The sequence below is a fragment of the Tachypleus tridentatus genome, chromosome 2 (genome assembly GCF_004210375.1).
Source record: "Tachypleus tridentatus isolate NWPU-2018 chromosome 2, ASM421037v1, whole genome shotgun sequence".
In the NCBI taxonomy this organism is placed as follows: Eukaryota; Metazoa; Arthropoda; class Merostomata; order Xiphosura; family Limulidae; genus Tachypleus; species Tachypleus tridentatus.
The window spans coordinates 102,949,157-102,967,351 of NC_134826.1; the positions used below are offsets into that span (position 1 = coordinate 102,949,157).

An 18,195-nucleotide genomic window follows, 5' to 3' on the forward strand; every position below is an offset into this window, starting at 1 on the left:
AGTTCTGAAACAGTCAGGTTTGCTAATTCCACTTACTTGTCTTACGTGTTGTTTTAACTCTGCATGCAAAAAATAAGACACTGGATTGAACTGTTTGAAACTAAATAAAATTTCTACATATGTAACTTCTGTAAAAATAAAATATTTTTATAAGTGATATTTGTATAAATTTCAAGCTTTGAAATTTAAGATTTTATTTGTTAATTTTCTTTATTCAAAAAACAATTAAAAATACTTATATATGGCATAGCTATCAATTACTGGTTTTAATTTTTCTACATTCTTGTAATGCTTTCCAAATACTTTTTGATGCTAAAGCTCTATACTTTGTTTTGATTTTAAAATACACTGTATGCAGTTTCACTGTGTCTACAACTACAAACCTATAACAAAAATAACTTCTTCACCACAAAACAATTATAAGCAAACAACTTTTTAACTAGTAATTAGAACGTTTTATTTAATATACTTATTAACATTTAAATTTGTTGTATATTCATTCAAGTGATTTGATTTTATATTTCATTTTATGATTTTCTTTTCCTATCCAAGTAGCTACCTAAGCCAATAAAGCCTAATGACAGTACAACATAATATAAAGTCAGAAAAATATAACTTAATAGAGTTAGGTGAAACATGTTTGATCCAATTAAACCTAATAATTCTCAATCTAAACTTGTTCCACAAAAATTATTATTTTACTATCATACTTAAACATTATTCAACTGAAGTATAACATGACAAAGCTACCTTCTCACAATCCTTTAAAACAAATTCTGGGGCTTAACTGTGATGAAAGTCATTTACAAACTTTTTTCTAACAATATATATTCAAGGTAAGCTTTTATCACTTTATTTCAGTCTCTTAAGTTTCTGCTAAACTGGAAGTCATATTAACTTACACAGTTAAGAAAATAGAAAAACCAAAAAGCTTTAATTACACACTTAGAACACTGGTCTATGGCATTTCAAACTTGTGTTATAGGGAATTACATCATATAATGACAACTGAGGTTGAGGAAGTGATTGGCTAAAATTGGTAAAACAACACCTGCATTTAAGTTATATGGTTCAGTTGGTGTTGTATTATGCTAAAAAATTTCAGAAAAAGTTGAATAACACGGTTTTCATTTAACATGCACTGTAATCAACCCATATTCAAAATTTACTATTTTAAACAAGTTTTACACATAAAATCAAATAAATAAAACCTTTTTATCAAATAATTCTCAACTCTGAAGTGTTTAACACTTTTTCTGTGGGCAGGTTAAAGAGCACATGCCATGACCATTCAGAGAGCCACTTTCAATATTTTATTAAACAGCTTTCCTACTACCTATGTCAATGGATCTCACATCAAAATGCAGTTTATAATTAAAATTTTAATATTATAAATGTCTTTATATTTCCTCTTAAATTTAGATATTAAGAAAAAATGCTAAATATCAATTTTTGTTTGTCATAAAGCACCTACTATTGTGTTATTTTATTACACCTGCCATACATGTACAATAGTTAATGAATTATAAATTTGGATTTGGATACAATGAAGCTATAATATAAAAAAAGAAACTCCCATCTTTTTGATTAGCTGAGATAATATATTTAGCCAATTTAGTATAGTGGCTCCTCCCAGTACTCTACTCTTTTGAAAACCTCTTGACCAGTCCCACCTACTTCTTTTGATTAAATCTTTACTACCAAGAGAAAGAGCAATTTCCTGTGTATAAGAATCCAACAGTCATTCATAAATAGCTTGAAGGAGTAAATCACAATTTCACCAAAACTGTTAAAGTGTGATTACTGAAAAAGTTGTTGCTCTGAACAGATATGGGATTTCTTTTCACATATAGTACGTTTAAAAACCTACATAAATTACAGAAGTCTTGTGTGCACCAATATAGTAAGTTAACAGTAATTTTTTGTTTTCTAATATATATATCAAGACTTCAAAAATTAATATCTCTTAACCCTTCACTCAGAAGAATAAACAAGGCTCATGGAAAAGCTTAGCTTAGCAGGTACAATACACAAACACAAAAAAAATCTCATAACACTGAGAGTACTCAAAATTTTTGTTTTCTTGAAGTATGTTTTTATTTATTCTTCCATATCTTAATAAAAATAATTAAATTTTAAGCACTTGAGAATAATTAATAGTTACCGTTTGGTACCGTTGCTGAAAGAAAAATAGGATTTTATAATCATATGTACAAATAATATTTCTGTATGCCTATACGGTAAATTTCAAACATCCAGAAGGATGATCTATACTAAAACACTTCTGATGTTTGAGTCAGCTCTGAACCATATAATAAACGTTTTCATAGGTTCAAAGTGCAACCTTATAACACTGGTAAATTCTCATTGTAAACACTGTAGGATACACAAGTCAATATCTGCCACATAATGTTCTCAGAGCAGGAGTCAAGCCAGCCTACTTCTTCAAATGTGCTTTGTTGCTCTTATGAATATCATATTACAGTGTCACATAAATGGTCTAATGACACAAGTAGTGATTTGTTGCTTTATTTGCACGGAATTTCTACTTCAATCATTACCAGTAAAATAATCATAGATAAGTACTTTTAAACTTCATGACCAACAGTGAAGAAAAAAACGCACATCTGCTCAATTATTTCTGATTTTACAACTTTTCATTGTACTTTAATGACTTGTCTACTGGCTGAAGAATCAGATATATATTGTTGGAGTAGAGATAATAACAAAATGAAATATGATTTTAGTGAAAACAGTTGATATTTATGTAGGAGGTTTTGAAGGTTAGAAAATGAAATTTCAAATTTTTAAGACAAAGAAAAGTATTTTTAATCTTAACTTAAATTTCACTTTACAGTAAAATTAGTAAAAAAAAAAAGATTCAATGCCTTCACCAATAAACCTTTAGTAAAACACTTCATTAAAAAACCTGTGTACAAATGACCTATAATGTTTACTAATAGTCTGCCAAATTAAACGTTGTAGTATGGAAACTATAATGATACAAAATGGTTATGAAATCAGTCAATTTGACTGACCTTGTGTTGAGAGAGTATAAAAAAATGTATTAAAGATGGTTACAAGTTTTTAATTCAATTGTGTATTATTTCCATCAGACAAAGTGTGTACTAAACAAAATAATCATAGTATTAAACAAAGAAAATTTTAAGAGTTAATTTCATTTTCAAAAAATAAATCAAATACTTCACTGGAGATGTTTCAAAATTTCTACAGCACAAAAATGTTATATTCTAATTATATTATGAGACTGAATTTGCTAAAACGTATTATAGTTTGAAAGAGACAGTAATTTAAAATATTGCATACAGTATCAAAGGTTAATTGGCAAAGGCATTAATCTATTCAATGTGGCTGGAAGATGTATTTCCCAGTGTTCCCACCCTCTCACACTGCAAAAGGGACAAACGTTTCCCACTGCCAACACTGTTTATGCTTTCCTCTGCTGGGTTCAGGTTCAACACCTTGACTGTCATCACTAGATGGAGAGCTAGGATAATATTATCTCATTGCCTCTTTATCATCACATATTTTTACACCAACTGACTCACTTTCACTATCATCTAAGTTATCTGATTCAAGTGCATTAAGTATATTTACATATTAAGTAGGATTACTATTCACCACTCTAGCAATATGGAAAAATTGGCATGCAGTTGTTGTACATTCCACTTAAGCATCTTGTGCTGAGTGGAAATCACTGAGAGAAACTATGTATCAACATTAAGTGGGATATCAACAAATACTTTCCAACTCATTTTACTCCTATACATCATGAATGGCAAGATTAAACAATAGGAAACATTTGTCCCAGTTGTGGTATGAGAAACTGGGAGCACTGGGAAATATATATCACAGCTGTTGTGAAAAAATTAAACAAAAGGAACAAAGAATGATTATAAGCTAATATGTAAAAGTAGCTATAATTTTCTTGTCTTTTTTTGTGTATTTGTATTTATGGAAAAGACTATATGCCACCAGGCACAACCAGTACCCTAACCACCCACAACAGAGATTGATTGTCATTCTTATAATGTAGTCATAGCTTAAAGTGCAGGGAATATTTTGTGGTATTGCAGAAAATTGAGCCTGTCTCACCAGCTATCAAATCCAGAGCTCTATCACATGACCAACCTGTGACTAAACTTTTATTATCATTTTGCATCATTACACACACAAACTAAGAGTAATTCTGACAAACTAATTTGCACATAACTATAACATGAATTACAGTTACCTTACATTATTAAACACATTTGCTATAGCAATTTTTAGTTAAACTAACACTGAATGTATGTAACAAACATGTTGTGTACAGTAATTTGCAGCAACTAAACACATATAGTAACTTTGTATAACATACAAACATAGAATACAGTAATGTGCTATGACTAACCACATGGACTTTAGGAATTTCAAATAATCAAAAAGGTGGATTACAGATTTTATTACACCATATAGATTGACTACAGTAATTCTGCTTAACTAAATACAAAGAATAATGTAAAGTTTTATATTCTCACCTGTAAGCATAAGCAAATCTGATTGGTCAACTCCAAGAGGTAATCTTCTCCTTGTTTCCCAGCTCTTGAAATTGCGGACTTCAACTCATACTGAAGTCGACTTCTTGAAGCCTTATTCTGAACATAAAATAGGTCAGAAGGAGAGCAAGAATAAAGGGATAAACACTGTTTTAAAGACTGGCATGTGACCAAAGAACTTTCCAATACAGTGCCACGTGGGTTGTTGTGAGCTAATAGCTCATTGGATAGAAGTTGTAGGTTTTCAACATCTAATTCCTGTGAAAATTGCAAGTTATAAATATCAAAAACAAGCTTTTGAAATAAATCACATTTTAACAAAACATACTTATCTCTAATGTAAGTGTCCAGTTTATAAATTAAATATAATCAAAAATACTTTAGGTATGAAAACACAATTAAAAAAAATTGAGTGTGAGACTTAAAGAAATGAAATAAAAAATTAGCAGCAAAACTGGCAGCCACACTTATAGCATTGATAGTAGTTATGCAGTAAATAATCATTCATTAGTTGGCCACTACATGATTTTTGTTCAACTTTGGGCATGAAGATGGATAAATTAAATTTTACTATCTAGCTAACTAACTAATAAATATTTGCAGTAAAATTCTTATCAATGCTATAAGTGTAGCTACCAATTTGGCTGTCAGTTTTGATTTCATTCCTTTAAGTCACACACTCAATCCTTTTCTTGGCTGCACCTTCTTTTCACACCTAAAGTGTTTTTGATTATTGTTTTGTCAGTACACACCACCAACAAACCACAGCATGCAATGAGGTGACACCTGATAGTAACCAACATTAGCTTAAGAACTGCAACCCTATTATTCCAAGCAGGCCTATACCTTACAGAATCAACCAGATTCTTTGAAATATATTGTAATAGTTTTCCCATCCATAAGAGCGTTAATAATTTTCTTTAGAGTAATACCACGGAATTTAAATTAACAGTTTCTTGTAAACACCCGCATGCATTTGGTATACAGCTGTATCAAGCACCACTATTTATGCTAATATCATGTGACACTAAATGCTCTTTAATTAGGAGAAATTTAATAAATTTATGCTTAAAAGTTGGAAATTAATAATCAGCAATAATTCACCCATCAACATGATTATTTGGAATATCTGAGCTAAAAACTGATAATCTAGTTTGCTTGGCTTAACCAATACCTATGTATTGGTATCCTTTTACCCTATAATTTTGCTACTCTATATCCACCATCTTTAGTATGAATTACAAAATTAAAACATACAGTTTTTAATCATAGGTGAAGCTGCAGTAAGTGTTACACTGATAGTTCATGTCACTTTTTGTATAGATAAGGGCAAAAACTTTGGTCAAATTTGAGTGATTTTTGTTTAATAACTTTTCATATGTGCCTTATATCTAGACCATATTTGACACTCAATTGTAAGGTTGTAAAGATCTATCAGTATACCAAATTTGCTAAAGAATCCATAAAAGCATGTTTTTATATCAAAACAAATTTCTGTACTTTTAGAAACTTTATATAGTATCTATTTCTTAATGAATTGCCTTGAAATTTGATATGTGGAATAAGACTCCAGTAGATCACAACCAATGAAATATGCAATGATTTGAAGTACCACATTCTGGGCTAAAAAAGTGAGAAATTGCTAAACTATCACTCCTGTTAATAACACACAGTGTATGCTAAAGTTTGTTTTGGCCACACAACACACTACCATGTGTCTTGATAACATTTATTTTATTAATTAGTAGTTGTACCAACACAAGTATTACAAAACAGTTACCATGTATTTAAGAACCTTATGTTTTCATCACTCAAAACTTAACCAAAGTTTCAAACTAACATTCCAGATGTTGTTTACAGCAAATTTTTGAACTTGAAATTTACAACATCCATTATTCAAAGTATTAAGAAATAAAGTGTGAAATAAATTCTGTCATAGATGAATACCTGTAAAACAGCAGCACTTGCTGCCGTGCTAGTGCTCCACAAAGGAGCTGACCAGTTGCTTGTATGTTCTGGATTACAGTGATGAATTAGTTCCATAAGAGCTGCTCTACAGTACATCCTAGTCAGCAAAGACTCGATTCTTACAAGTTCCCTAAAAGACACAAATTTGTACAACAAAAAAAGACATTTTTAATCGTTTGAGAATAAAATGGTAAAGATAATTGGAAGAAGAATGATTGCCAAATACATTTTATGCAAGATAAATTTTCTTCCCCTTTTTTTATTCCTTTACACTCTTTGATAATTATCTGCAGTAACAATTTATTACTTCTGCTCAACTAATTAACAAAATTTTGTCTATTGAAATAAAGAAGTAATGAAAATGCTTTTAACTTTTCCATTGGCTTTTGCTCACAATTCCACACAAACTGTGCTGTACTGTGAGAGGATCAACAAAGGATATATAAAACATTGTGAAGTGTATAAAGAACAATGGATAGATCAAGCATTTAATTATATAGTCTTTAGAAATTAAGGTGTAGAAGAACATACCAAAATACCATATAATAGTCATGAACAATTACACATTTTAAAAGTTACAGGTGATAAAACTGTAATCACAGTTCATTAAATATATGTAAATAGCCTGGTATTTTAAACTCTATATAACAATAATTGATTATTCATTTACAATACAGTTTTCAGGTGACAAAACATACAGTTTCAGACTTATATAACATTCAAAGACATGTACTTCTTTCTTAATCCTTTCACACACAAAAAAAAAATGAAATATACACATTACAAATAACAAACACAATGTCTGACCTTACCTATGGTGATATATGGTAGGAGTGTCCACTGTTTGTGATCCTGTAACTGCACTTTGTCTTAACCCTTGAGGGGGTCTTTCCAGCATTTCCAGTGGATACCAATATCTTACAAGTACCCCTTCATTCCTAAGGTATGTTTCCACTTGCACTAGCTCATTTTGCTACAATTATGATATTTTTAATGGCTAATTATCAAAACACTAAGAAATAAAATGGCTAGCATGAAAATTCATGCTTCTGCCAACTGAGATCAGGGTTTTGAATCATAACAGCATTTCTCTGTACAGCTAAATCAATAATAAGATTCAACACTAAATGAAGCTTAACAGGACCATAAAAAAACAAAACACAATGAAATGTTATTTAATTAAATACAAATTAAAACTACCTTCTCTAAAAGATACAATATTTTATATTTCAATAACCATTAAATATAAAAAGGATTAACAAGACATAGTTCTCTTGCAATTATGACAATTCCAAGTTTCAAAGTTTCTTGAGATTTGCTTTCACCTATTAAGAATACATTTTTCAAAACTTTTTCTAGTATCAAGTTACAAGACTAAAAAACGATATATATGCAGAGAAAAAAATGGAAACATATTCCTTATAATATAAAATGTCAAATAGTTTATTTACAAGTTTTGGAAGGAAAACATTAACTAATAAAGTACTGTTAACAAATGTGTTATTGTTAATTCAATTCTAGCCCCTCACTCCTTATTTTTCTTATAATACTTAGATTCACATCCATATATACTTCTAAGATTTAGAAAAAAAAACTCTTTTAAGCTTTGCAAGAAACGAAAAAAAAACATTTGTGTACTAACTGTGTCAACTTCTAAAACTTGACCAATCAAGCCAAAGGTTTTCAGCATTTGTGGCAGAGCAAACTTTGGAACATGTGTTCCACTAATACTCCCTCCAGGTGAAATTCCCACTCCTTCTGAAGTGCAAAGAGAAGGAGAAGAAGCTTGGGTAATAGGATTTTTTACAACAACAACAGCACCTTTCCGTATTCTATCAATGGTAAACTTAGTCAAGTCTTCTCTGATGTCTTCAACTGTAGGAAGATGCAAATCTCTTGGCATTCCTCCATTCTCTTCATACAAGAATTCTACAGTCTGTCGGGCTATATCAGTCATCCCTAGTAGTTTAAATTATATAAAAATGTTATGTTGACTGGGCTCAGTCAATCTGACTTTACTTATTTAAAGTCTTTATAGATTTAATACTTCTTATTTCCAATATAATGTACATATCTTCACAAAAATTAAAATATGCATTTCAAATATGGAATATTAGCTAAGATTTTATGTTATATTAATTGGTATAAAATAAACAAAAAGTTGTTTAATAATATTTTGATTGTAAGATACTAAAATTTTGTATTATGTGCAGTAAAGGATACAGGCAGCAATAGAGTTAAAATGTTCTTCTGAATTCAAATTTTTTTAATTATCAGTATAACTTTGTGCAAATTTTAATTTTGTTGCTGTTTTGTTTAGTATATGATAATGACTATAAACAAACACTATACTTTTGTGTTCAAATTAAGTAACAGGCTGTAATACATCATATGTTAAAAAGTTAGATCAAAATCAATTTTAATAAATATAAATTTTTAAATACAAAAATGAGTGTGTGAGGTTGAAAAACACATCTCAAGTTTGAATATTAAATTGGAAAGATAAGTGTCAAACAATAAATTTGACAACAAAACTAAAACAATGTTCTAAGCTGAAAAAATTAACATTAAAAGTTTTTGAATGCAATTTTATTACAGAACATTCATTCAGAATGTTCAAAATAATACAATACCAACAGTAAAGTGAAAAAATATCACATCTAAGAGTTCAGAAATAATTCTACACTTTATTTGAAAAAACAAACAAACAAACAAAAAGGTTGTATTTATAGTCTATCAAGAAACAGTAGTACTAGATATATTATCAGATTCAAGTCTGGGATAATCTGACTGATATTGCAAGCTCATTTCAATTAGTGAGCAGCTGTATATTTCCTACATTTTTTGAAAAAGGCCAATTATATTTTATAAAAGAAAAACTTCATCCATGACATCAATTAAGACAAAATAGCACACACATGAAATTTCAGATTTAAAACAAAAAATTGTGATGTTTAAAAACAGCATTGTTTTCCAAATTAACAAATGCAGAAAATACCTCAATAACAAATTAGATTACACTTCTTACACTTACCTAACTGCAAAGCTCCACGAATCTGCTCTAAGCCATCTTTTCTCTCTGCTTCATTTCGGAACCTTCGTCGTATCACAGGGAACACTTTACTTTCCCATGCTTTAACAAGTAAGCTATTCATGTCCTCTCCTTGTTGGTTGTCATCAACTTCCTCAAGCTCTGAGATGTCACCAGTAAGGACAGATTCTGGACCAGTGGTCACCATGATAGTGTAGCTAAGAGGAAGTTTATCATCCATAGATGCTTCAGTACTGTACTCTGAAAGAAGTTTTGTTTGTTAAAGATCCAAGTAATATTTTTCTCTGCAATAAAAATCTCTGTAACACATTACCCTAAATAAGAATTCAAGTCATATTTCACTCTGCAGTAAGAATCTAAGTAACATTTTGTTCTAAAACTGATAAGTACAGTAGACATGAAATCAAAATTGGAATTTGTAGTTGAGAGAATAATTTGGATACTATTTCTAGTCTAGTTTGTTTATAATTTTTAGTTCCTGGTTTTAGGTTTGAAAATATAATCTTTGGATTTTGAAGCAACTTGTTTCTATACTTTTTGGATAATCCCATTCCCTTTTCAAAATTAACAGTTTTGTATTATCTTGTATTCAAGGTTTTAAGTGTGAGGTTCATTTTAGTGGTAACACGATGCAAATCACAAACCATGGGATTCACACATTAATAAAACTGGTTCTTAACCGTAAACAGTTTTCTTCCAGCTTTATTAAAAGACTCTGTAATTAACAAAGTTATGGATGCATAAGCAATATGGTGTATAACTGATTTATAAATATGTATTTGAAAGCCAACAGGGTAAATGAACCAAACTAACTCTCAAAGGTCTGTATTTGAATACAAAATACTGTACTCTAAAGTCTTAAGTGTGGAGCTCATTTGTGTGGCAACAGGATACAAATTAAAAACCTTGGAATTCATAAACAAATAAAGCTAGTTATTGACCACAAAGAACTTTCTTCCACCTTTAATGGGATAGTTTATGATATGAATATATGTAAACAAAAAAACTGATAAATTACCAGAACTTTGTTTTGGAAGTAAAAAGAATCATCTCTGTTCATTTCAATTATATTAAAATGTTTTCAGTTACTACTGAATGGTTCTTCATTTAACCCTTTTGCAACTGGCTTCATATAATATTAATGAGTTAGGTATCCATACCACAGCTTTTGATGCAGTATGTTCACCTCCACGAAATTTGGTGGGCTTCTTTTAATGAAGTATCTTTTACTAAAGATTTGTTTGAGAAAATATTGAGTCTGTTTTGTTACTTGTCCAAGTATGAAGTGATTTTAATGTTATGATTAAAAACTATTCTTAATCCCCAAAATCTCAAGTATTATTTGTTTAATCTCTAGAATTTCCTAAATACATTTATAATATTTGTTTTAAGTAAGACTTTACATCTTGTCTGTTACTTTCTCTACCCTAACTATGTGTGATTCGTAAATTTGACCAACCTCATAACCACCATAGAAATTGGGAAATAAATATAAATTTTGGTTTTCTAATTCTAAAATGTCTACAAATTATAACACAAAAATATAAATATCTACTCTAAATGGCTTAAATGTCATATATATATATATATATATTTATTATTTTTATTATATTGATCTTCTAGTTGTGCCTGGTTAACATTACAGAAATGGCCATGACATGATGCTCATGCACTCATGTTATTGCATCCAATAATATAAAATTCACCTTTAGTCTTTACATAAACTGTGCTTAGTGGACTACAATTTAGTAAAATACAGTCATATTTCAATTATTGTACATTATATATGTATAAAGATTATTAAAATTTACAAATACATTTTTGAACTTAGTTTTCTTAAAACATAGAACAGTAAATAAATATGTATAGAAAAGAATTATATCTTCTAGTTATGATGATTTTTGTACTCTTTGTTGCTCGCCATAGGTTGGTAAGCCTTTTCAAATTTTGGACGTGAAGGAATTGAAACATTTTTTTACACACACACACACACATATATATATATACATTTGAAATAATCTAAAAATCATAAATAACTATATCAACATTATAAAAATTCCACTATAATATATCAAGCTGAGTAACTGAGCAGTATTTTGTCCAAACAAATATGTAATTTTGACGAAATTAAAGACAACCTATCTGCTTGAAATCTTGGTTCAAAAGAACAAGATGGATTTCAAGCACTATAATAGGGCCGAGAAAGAGACTACTGAAACATTCTGAGTTTTTAATTGGTTATTCACATGTCATGTCCAAAAATAGAAAGATGTAAGTGGGGTCACTGTGTTCAATTCAGGTATATAAGCAATATCTCAGCATATATGAAAGATGCGAGGCTCTTATTTTATATTATAGTTAATCAATATTGATAATTTAAATTCTTAACTCACATTAAACTATAGACATTGTATTTGGATATCACAAACATCTAATCTCAACTAATTTTGCAGTCAACATACCAGGTGACACACAAAATTCAATATTTAGGAGTGTTTTTTTAATATTTACTTTCAAATTAACAAATTAACTAATGTATAATATTAAAATTTGAATTAAAATCTACAATTTGATACCAAACTTATTGACATAAATTTACAAAATAGTAATTCAATAAAAGTTTGAATGCAAGTCAACAAATGAGATGACGTAGCCTTTGACCTGTCACAATAGGGTTAAATGGATATATCAAAGGCTCACATATCTGTAATTAATACATAAATAACTTGATTCAGTTCTTTAATGTAAGAGACTGTATACAAAAAAAAAAAAAGATACAAAATAAAATAATCTAAATGGCTGGACATTCACTGAAATCTGCAAACAATAAGAAATAAAATGAACAGCTAAATGCATTAGTAATACTTGCAAACAACATAAAATAATTTGAGTGGGTGAATGTTTCACTAATAACAGCAAATAAATACAATTTAAACCACCTTCTGTGGAAATTAACAGTGCAATGTTCACTATAGTATTTCATTAACATTACCTTTATTGGCTTTAGGGAGTGAGGGAACTTTGCATGGAGGACCATTGGCAGTCTGACCATCTTGAAGAGACTCACTGCTGCTCCCAGTTCCTACAGAATTTCTCTCTCCAATATCAGTGTCACTGTCTGAAACACTGTGGAAGGGTAACAGACCAAAATTGGCTCTAATTTCATGATTGTTTTCAGAACATTCATCTGCAGCATTCTTGTGTTGTTGACCATCTTTGTAAGCAAAAGGTCTGGTTCCAAAGTTGGCTCTGACTCGAATATTCTAAAAACAAAATAAACAAATTTCTGAATAATGAAGTTACCTCTTTAAAAATTTCAAGAGAAATAATGAGTTAATACTTCAATCTTCATGCTATCTGTATGGTTGCACAGAAATCTACAGCATTAATAATTCTATCTCATTTAAGTAATTAACACATCCATATTAAACAGTAACATAAATATATATGTAAAAACAGCTGGTTTGGGTTGAGACTTTTTTTTTATGTAGAGGAGCAAACAACATTTCGACCTTCTTTGGTCATCATCAGGTTCACAAAGAAAGAAAGAGGTAACTGACTGATTGCTGACCACATGTTTGAAGGGGATTGTGTAACTAACTGAGTGTAGCAATGTAGAGGGTGTGCTTAGATGTTTCATTATATTTATTAATATAGGTATAAAGGTGTTCCTTTGGCTTCTTTAATTTTGCTTTTGTTTGTTTTTTTATTTAGTATTTGGGTGTTTTCTATGGTTATGTTGTGTTTATTTGATTCGCAGTGTTTGAAAACGTGTGAAGGTGGCTTTTTGTGTTCTTTGAATCTGGTTTCCATTTTCTACTTGTTTCTCCAATATAGAAGTCATGGCAGTTATTACATTGTATTTTATAAATAATGTTGGTATGGTGTTTGTCAGTGTAAATTTTACATAGTATAGACCTTAGTTTTGTGCCTGGTTTTTGAATAAATTTGGTATTAACTGAAATGTCATATTTTGTTACTAGTTTTTGCCAAATATTGGTTATTTTTCTGCTGATGTCAGAAATATATGATATGCAGCAGTATATGGTTTCACGATTTTTTTAAATCATGGGGTATATTTACTTTTGTTTGTTGATTTTGCTTTTCGTCTAGGTGTGTGCATATAATGTTTTCTACGGTTTGTGGAGGAAACTTACTGATGTTAATGAAGTATTGTTTTATTTTGTCTAATTCATTGTTAATTTTATCTGGTGAGCACAGTTTTATGGCTATGTTTATTTGGTTTCTTAGTATGTTGAGTTTTTGTTTTGTTTCATGTGCTGAGTCCCAAGGAATGTATAGTCCAGTATGGGTGATTTTTCGGTGGATTTCTGTTTTAAATTGTTCTTGTAATTTCGAGGATAAGAAATGATATTTGATTGCTTTCTTCCTGTTCACATGTGAAGTTAATGTTGGGATGTATGGAGTTAATGTGATTGAAAAAATTAAGTATGTGTTCTGTAGATCTGAATCCTGCAATCGTGTCGTCTACATATCTGTACCAGTATAGTGATGGATGTAATGCTGTGTTAATTGCTTGTGTTTTAACTTGTGTCATAAAAATATTGGCTAGAACTAGTGATACTGGGTTGCCTATGCTTAGGCCATTTGTTTGTATATAGTTGTGGTTGTTGAGCATGAAGTTTGTCTTCATCGTGGTGAATTCTATGAGGGTTGCTAATTGGTTGCTGGGAATGTCTATTGATGGGTTAGGGTCTCGGATATAGAATTCTAAGGCTATCTTGCAGGCTTCAGCAGTTGGGACTTCTGTAAAGAGGGATATAACATCGAAACTGGTCATTAAAGCTTCATGATTAAGTTGATTAAGATTAAACTTGAAATTAAAAGAGTCTTTGATGAATGAGTTTGCTGATGTTACATATTTGGAGAATGCCCATGCTATGTATTTACCAAGATTGTAATTAAATGATTCATATGTGGACATTAGTGGTTGTAATGGACAATCTAGTTTATGAAGTTTGGGGATGCCGTATATTTGTGGTGTGTGAGAGTTGGTCTTTCGAAGGTAGGAATAAAGTATTTTTGAAATTGTATTCACACATTTTCAAACACTGCAAATCAAATAAACACAATATAACCATAGAAAACACCCAAATACTAAATAAACAAACCAACATCAACAAATGCAAAATTAAAGAAGCGTTACTTATATAACAACTCAAGCTCAAAATAAACCAATACAAAGGAACACCTTTATATCTACATTAATAGATATAATCAAACATCTAAGCACACCCTCTATGTTCATATACTCAGTTACACAATCCCTTTCAAACATGTGGTCAGCTATCAGTCAGTTACCTCTTTCTTTGTGAACCTGACGATGACCAAAGTAGGTCAAAATGTTGTTTGCTCCTCTACATAAAAAAAAATTCTCAACCTAAACCAGCTGTTTTTTACATATATATTTCTCTACAAGTGGGGTTTCTCATCATCACTGATTAGTAACATAAATAATGGTTATGTTAAAAATACTCCTGCTTTTTATAATAATTAGTTAACTCTCTCAACACGTTCTCAGTCAACATGACTGACCATGTAATCTCTTTGTACGCATTCAAAGTCTTTATAGATTTGATACTACTAACCATCAATATTTTCAGTGTTTTTCAGTACACATGATATAATCATATTTTTTGTGAAGCACTTTTAGTAAACTAAAAGCAAATATGCTTTTATAATAGTCCACGTGCAAAGTAACTTTGATGTTAATATTAAAAGTACTTTTTCCTCATCTCAAATTTCATTTTTCTAATATCTATAACATCCCAAATGTTTATTTTTAGTAAAATTTTATACTTTATCTGTTAATTTCTCTACATTAAATACGTGGGGGTCTATAAATTTGACTGACCTCGTTATCACAAAAAAAAGAAAGAAATCTAAACTGCCCTATTTTCTTTCTAGAATGACTTCAATTACAACATGAAACTCTGTTTATAATTAAATTTTATTATTTTATTGCTCTTTGAACCTTATAAATTGTAAATCACTTGAAGCACATGCAGTAGACGTTACATTATTGAACTACCTTACCCATGAGCTACTTTGAGCTGCACATGTAAATGACTCACGAAGTACACATATTACTTATTTTACCTAATCTATTCTTTACTAACCTAAAGAGATGACTATTTTTATATTCTAGTTACTTTTGTTATAATATATAAAGAGTAAATAAGAAATAAAGTACCCATTCTTTGTTTTGCTGTCAACTATCAATGACACTTATTTTTTAATACTAATGTTAGTAATGCACTAAATTTTTATTCTATTAAGTAATGCACCATAGAACACAGAAGAATAAGATGCAAAAAGCAGATAATTTCCTCTAACAATCCCAACTCTTCTGGTCTTCTAACTATTTGACAAGAGCCATTACAAATTCATCCAATTTAAATATTAACTTTTCTGTGGGAATGAAGTTTGTATTACAGGTGATGTTGATGACTATCTGCTTAGAAGACAGCGTAATATGATATGTTATTTGATAGATTGAAACCTTAGCTTTCTATTGGTTATAGATAATATGTAACTAAACATAACACAAAACTATTAACAAATCCTAAAAGATAGGATAAAATAGAGAAGATACCCTGAGAACATGTGTCACACTATAGGAAATTCAGAATTTTTTAAACATTGCCTTATGGACTTAAGATTTTAAACTTATATACTATTAAAATATGAAATACCAGCTAGATAAGATTTTAAGATATACTAACTGGTACAACACAAACAAAAATTAGTTTAACAAAATTTTGAATATAAAACACTAAAGATTTGTGTTATTTGCAGTAAAGGATACCCATGGAATCAGGGTTCATTTGCAAGTCAAAATATTACACTGTAGTGAAATATGTATAAACAAATATGACTCTGTATTCACCAGATGTAAATTAGATACAAAAGATAAGAAGTAAAATAATGTTGTTGTTTTTTTAAATGTTCCTGCTTTCTTATAATAATTAGTTAATTTACATATCAAAATATTACACTGTAGTGAAATATGTATTCATCAGCTGTAAATTAAATATAAAATGCAAAAAGTAAAAACCTTTTTCTGTATATGAACAACTGGCCACATTGCTCCTGCAACATTATCCAATGTGGAGGACAGGCGACGACCATTGTGTGTAAAGAAAACAGTCCCTTTAGGAACTTGGCCAGCTGGAAGTTCAGTGGCTTCTCCCTGTCTCTCCCATCCACAACCTGCCACATCACCTGGATTCAAACTAACATCCAGACGAACACTTCTCCATTGGAGCAGACTGGAACCATTATAATGCACCACACGTCCATTGCTGAAGCAGAAAAAAAAAAACAGGAAGATAATCTATACAGTGTCTCAAGCAACTTTTATGGAATGAATATAAAATATTCAGTATCAAGTAACCTTGAAAAATAAATTTTCTAACAATTATATATATATATATTTCTCCATCACATTGGGCAATGAGCTAAAATGAAAAAAATGCTATGTTTTTTTTCACACCAATGATAAAAATATTCAGATATAAGCCTACTTGTGAAACAATATGGTTCCTACTGGGTTTGTCCAAGTGCCCTCTTTTTTCTCTGCTGCAGGGGCAAAACCAAATGATACTACAGGGCCAGTATCTTCTTGAGAATCTCCAAATGAGTAATCCTCCAATTCCCAATAAAAAGATGGTGCCTTATAAAGTGTCAAGGAAAAAACATTTCAGTGTTAACAGGAGCTCAGAAAATTTAAAGTTAAAGAAAAGAAAATATAACTAATGACTGAAGCAATTAATAAGATGCATATCAAGCAACAGTTTAGTCAAAACATTAAGAAAACATGATATAGTAAAGTCTTTAAGAAACAGAAAAGTTACTTTAACCATCGTTTAAACAAACAAGAGATTTACAGAGATTATCTTTACCTCAAAATTAAACTATAGGGCTACAAAAAATTGAATTGTATTTTTGTTTTCACATTCAAAGAATTATTTAATAAAAAATGCACAACATTTCTATCAAAATAATGAGTTTCAATCTTCTTTCAAGTTCAAATAGTAATAAAGCCAGAAGATGTCTTAAGGGATGTGAGAAGTAAACAAACAATATTTCCCATGGGTTATGGGAAAGGGATTACAGGATAATAAATGAATTTCATGAGCAGTTATAGATGGCTATACATCAAGATCAATCAAATGATTTAAGTTGGAGTTAGAAATGTCAGAATGGTATTAAAAAACATTCATATCAAGTGTCAAAGTAGACTGTCCTGTGTGATGTGAAAAGGGTAAAAAAAACCAAACAGCTCATCAAGTGTGGACTATCCTGTGGAATGTGAAAATAGTAAAAAAGGCTTGTATCAAGAGTGGAAAGTAGGCTATGCTATACCCATGGACAATCAGATAGCTCAAAATGCATGAATAATCTTTTAAACCATTATTTGAAGAAAAGGTCAGTGTGTGCATATTCCCTTATAACTAGTAAACTACTTTACCAATTGTCAACAAACCTAATATCTACTCTTAGTCCCATGGGAACTAGTACATATGGGGCAGCATTTCAATCTGACCATCCTATGCACCTATGAAAACCTCTATCTCTTCCCTGTATATATTG

The 18,195-nt window shown here is 30.1% G+C and overlaps 1 protein-coding gene across 6 annotated transcripts in view; it reads right to left on the reverse strand.

Moving 5' to 3' along the window:
• The window catches only part of LOC143244726 (putative E3 ubiquitin-protein ligase HECTD4), a 216,974-nt gene that overhangs the window by 43,741 nt on the left and 155,038 nt on the right, over nucleotides 1-18,195 (reverse strand). For all 6 annotated transcript variants that reach the window (XM_076489886.1, XM_076489885.1, XM_076489884.1 and 3 more), the window contains exons 44-51: nucleotides 17,127-17,275; nucleotides 16,658-16,904; nucleotides 12,572-12,842; nucleotides 9,562-9,819; nucleotides 8,170-8,486; nucleotides 7,340-7,500; nucleotides 6,507-6,657; nucleotides 4,542-4,817 (exon numbers count right to left, since the gene is read on the reverse strand). In XM_076489886.1, the coding sequence (XP_076346001.1) occupies nucleotides 4,542-4,817; nucleotides 6,507-6,657; nucleotides 7,340-7,500; nucleotides 8,170-8,486; nucleotides 9,562-9,819; nucleotides 12,572-12,842; nucleotides 16,658-16,904; nucleotides 17,127-17,275 (1,830 nt within the window). The remainder of the gene's footprint in view (nucleotides 1-4,541; nucleotides 4,818-6,506; nucleotides 6,658-7,339; nucleotides 7,501-8,169; nucleotides 8,487-9,561; nucleotides 9,820-12,571; nucleotides 12,843-16,657; nucleotides 16,905-17,126; nucleotides 17,276-18,195) is intronic.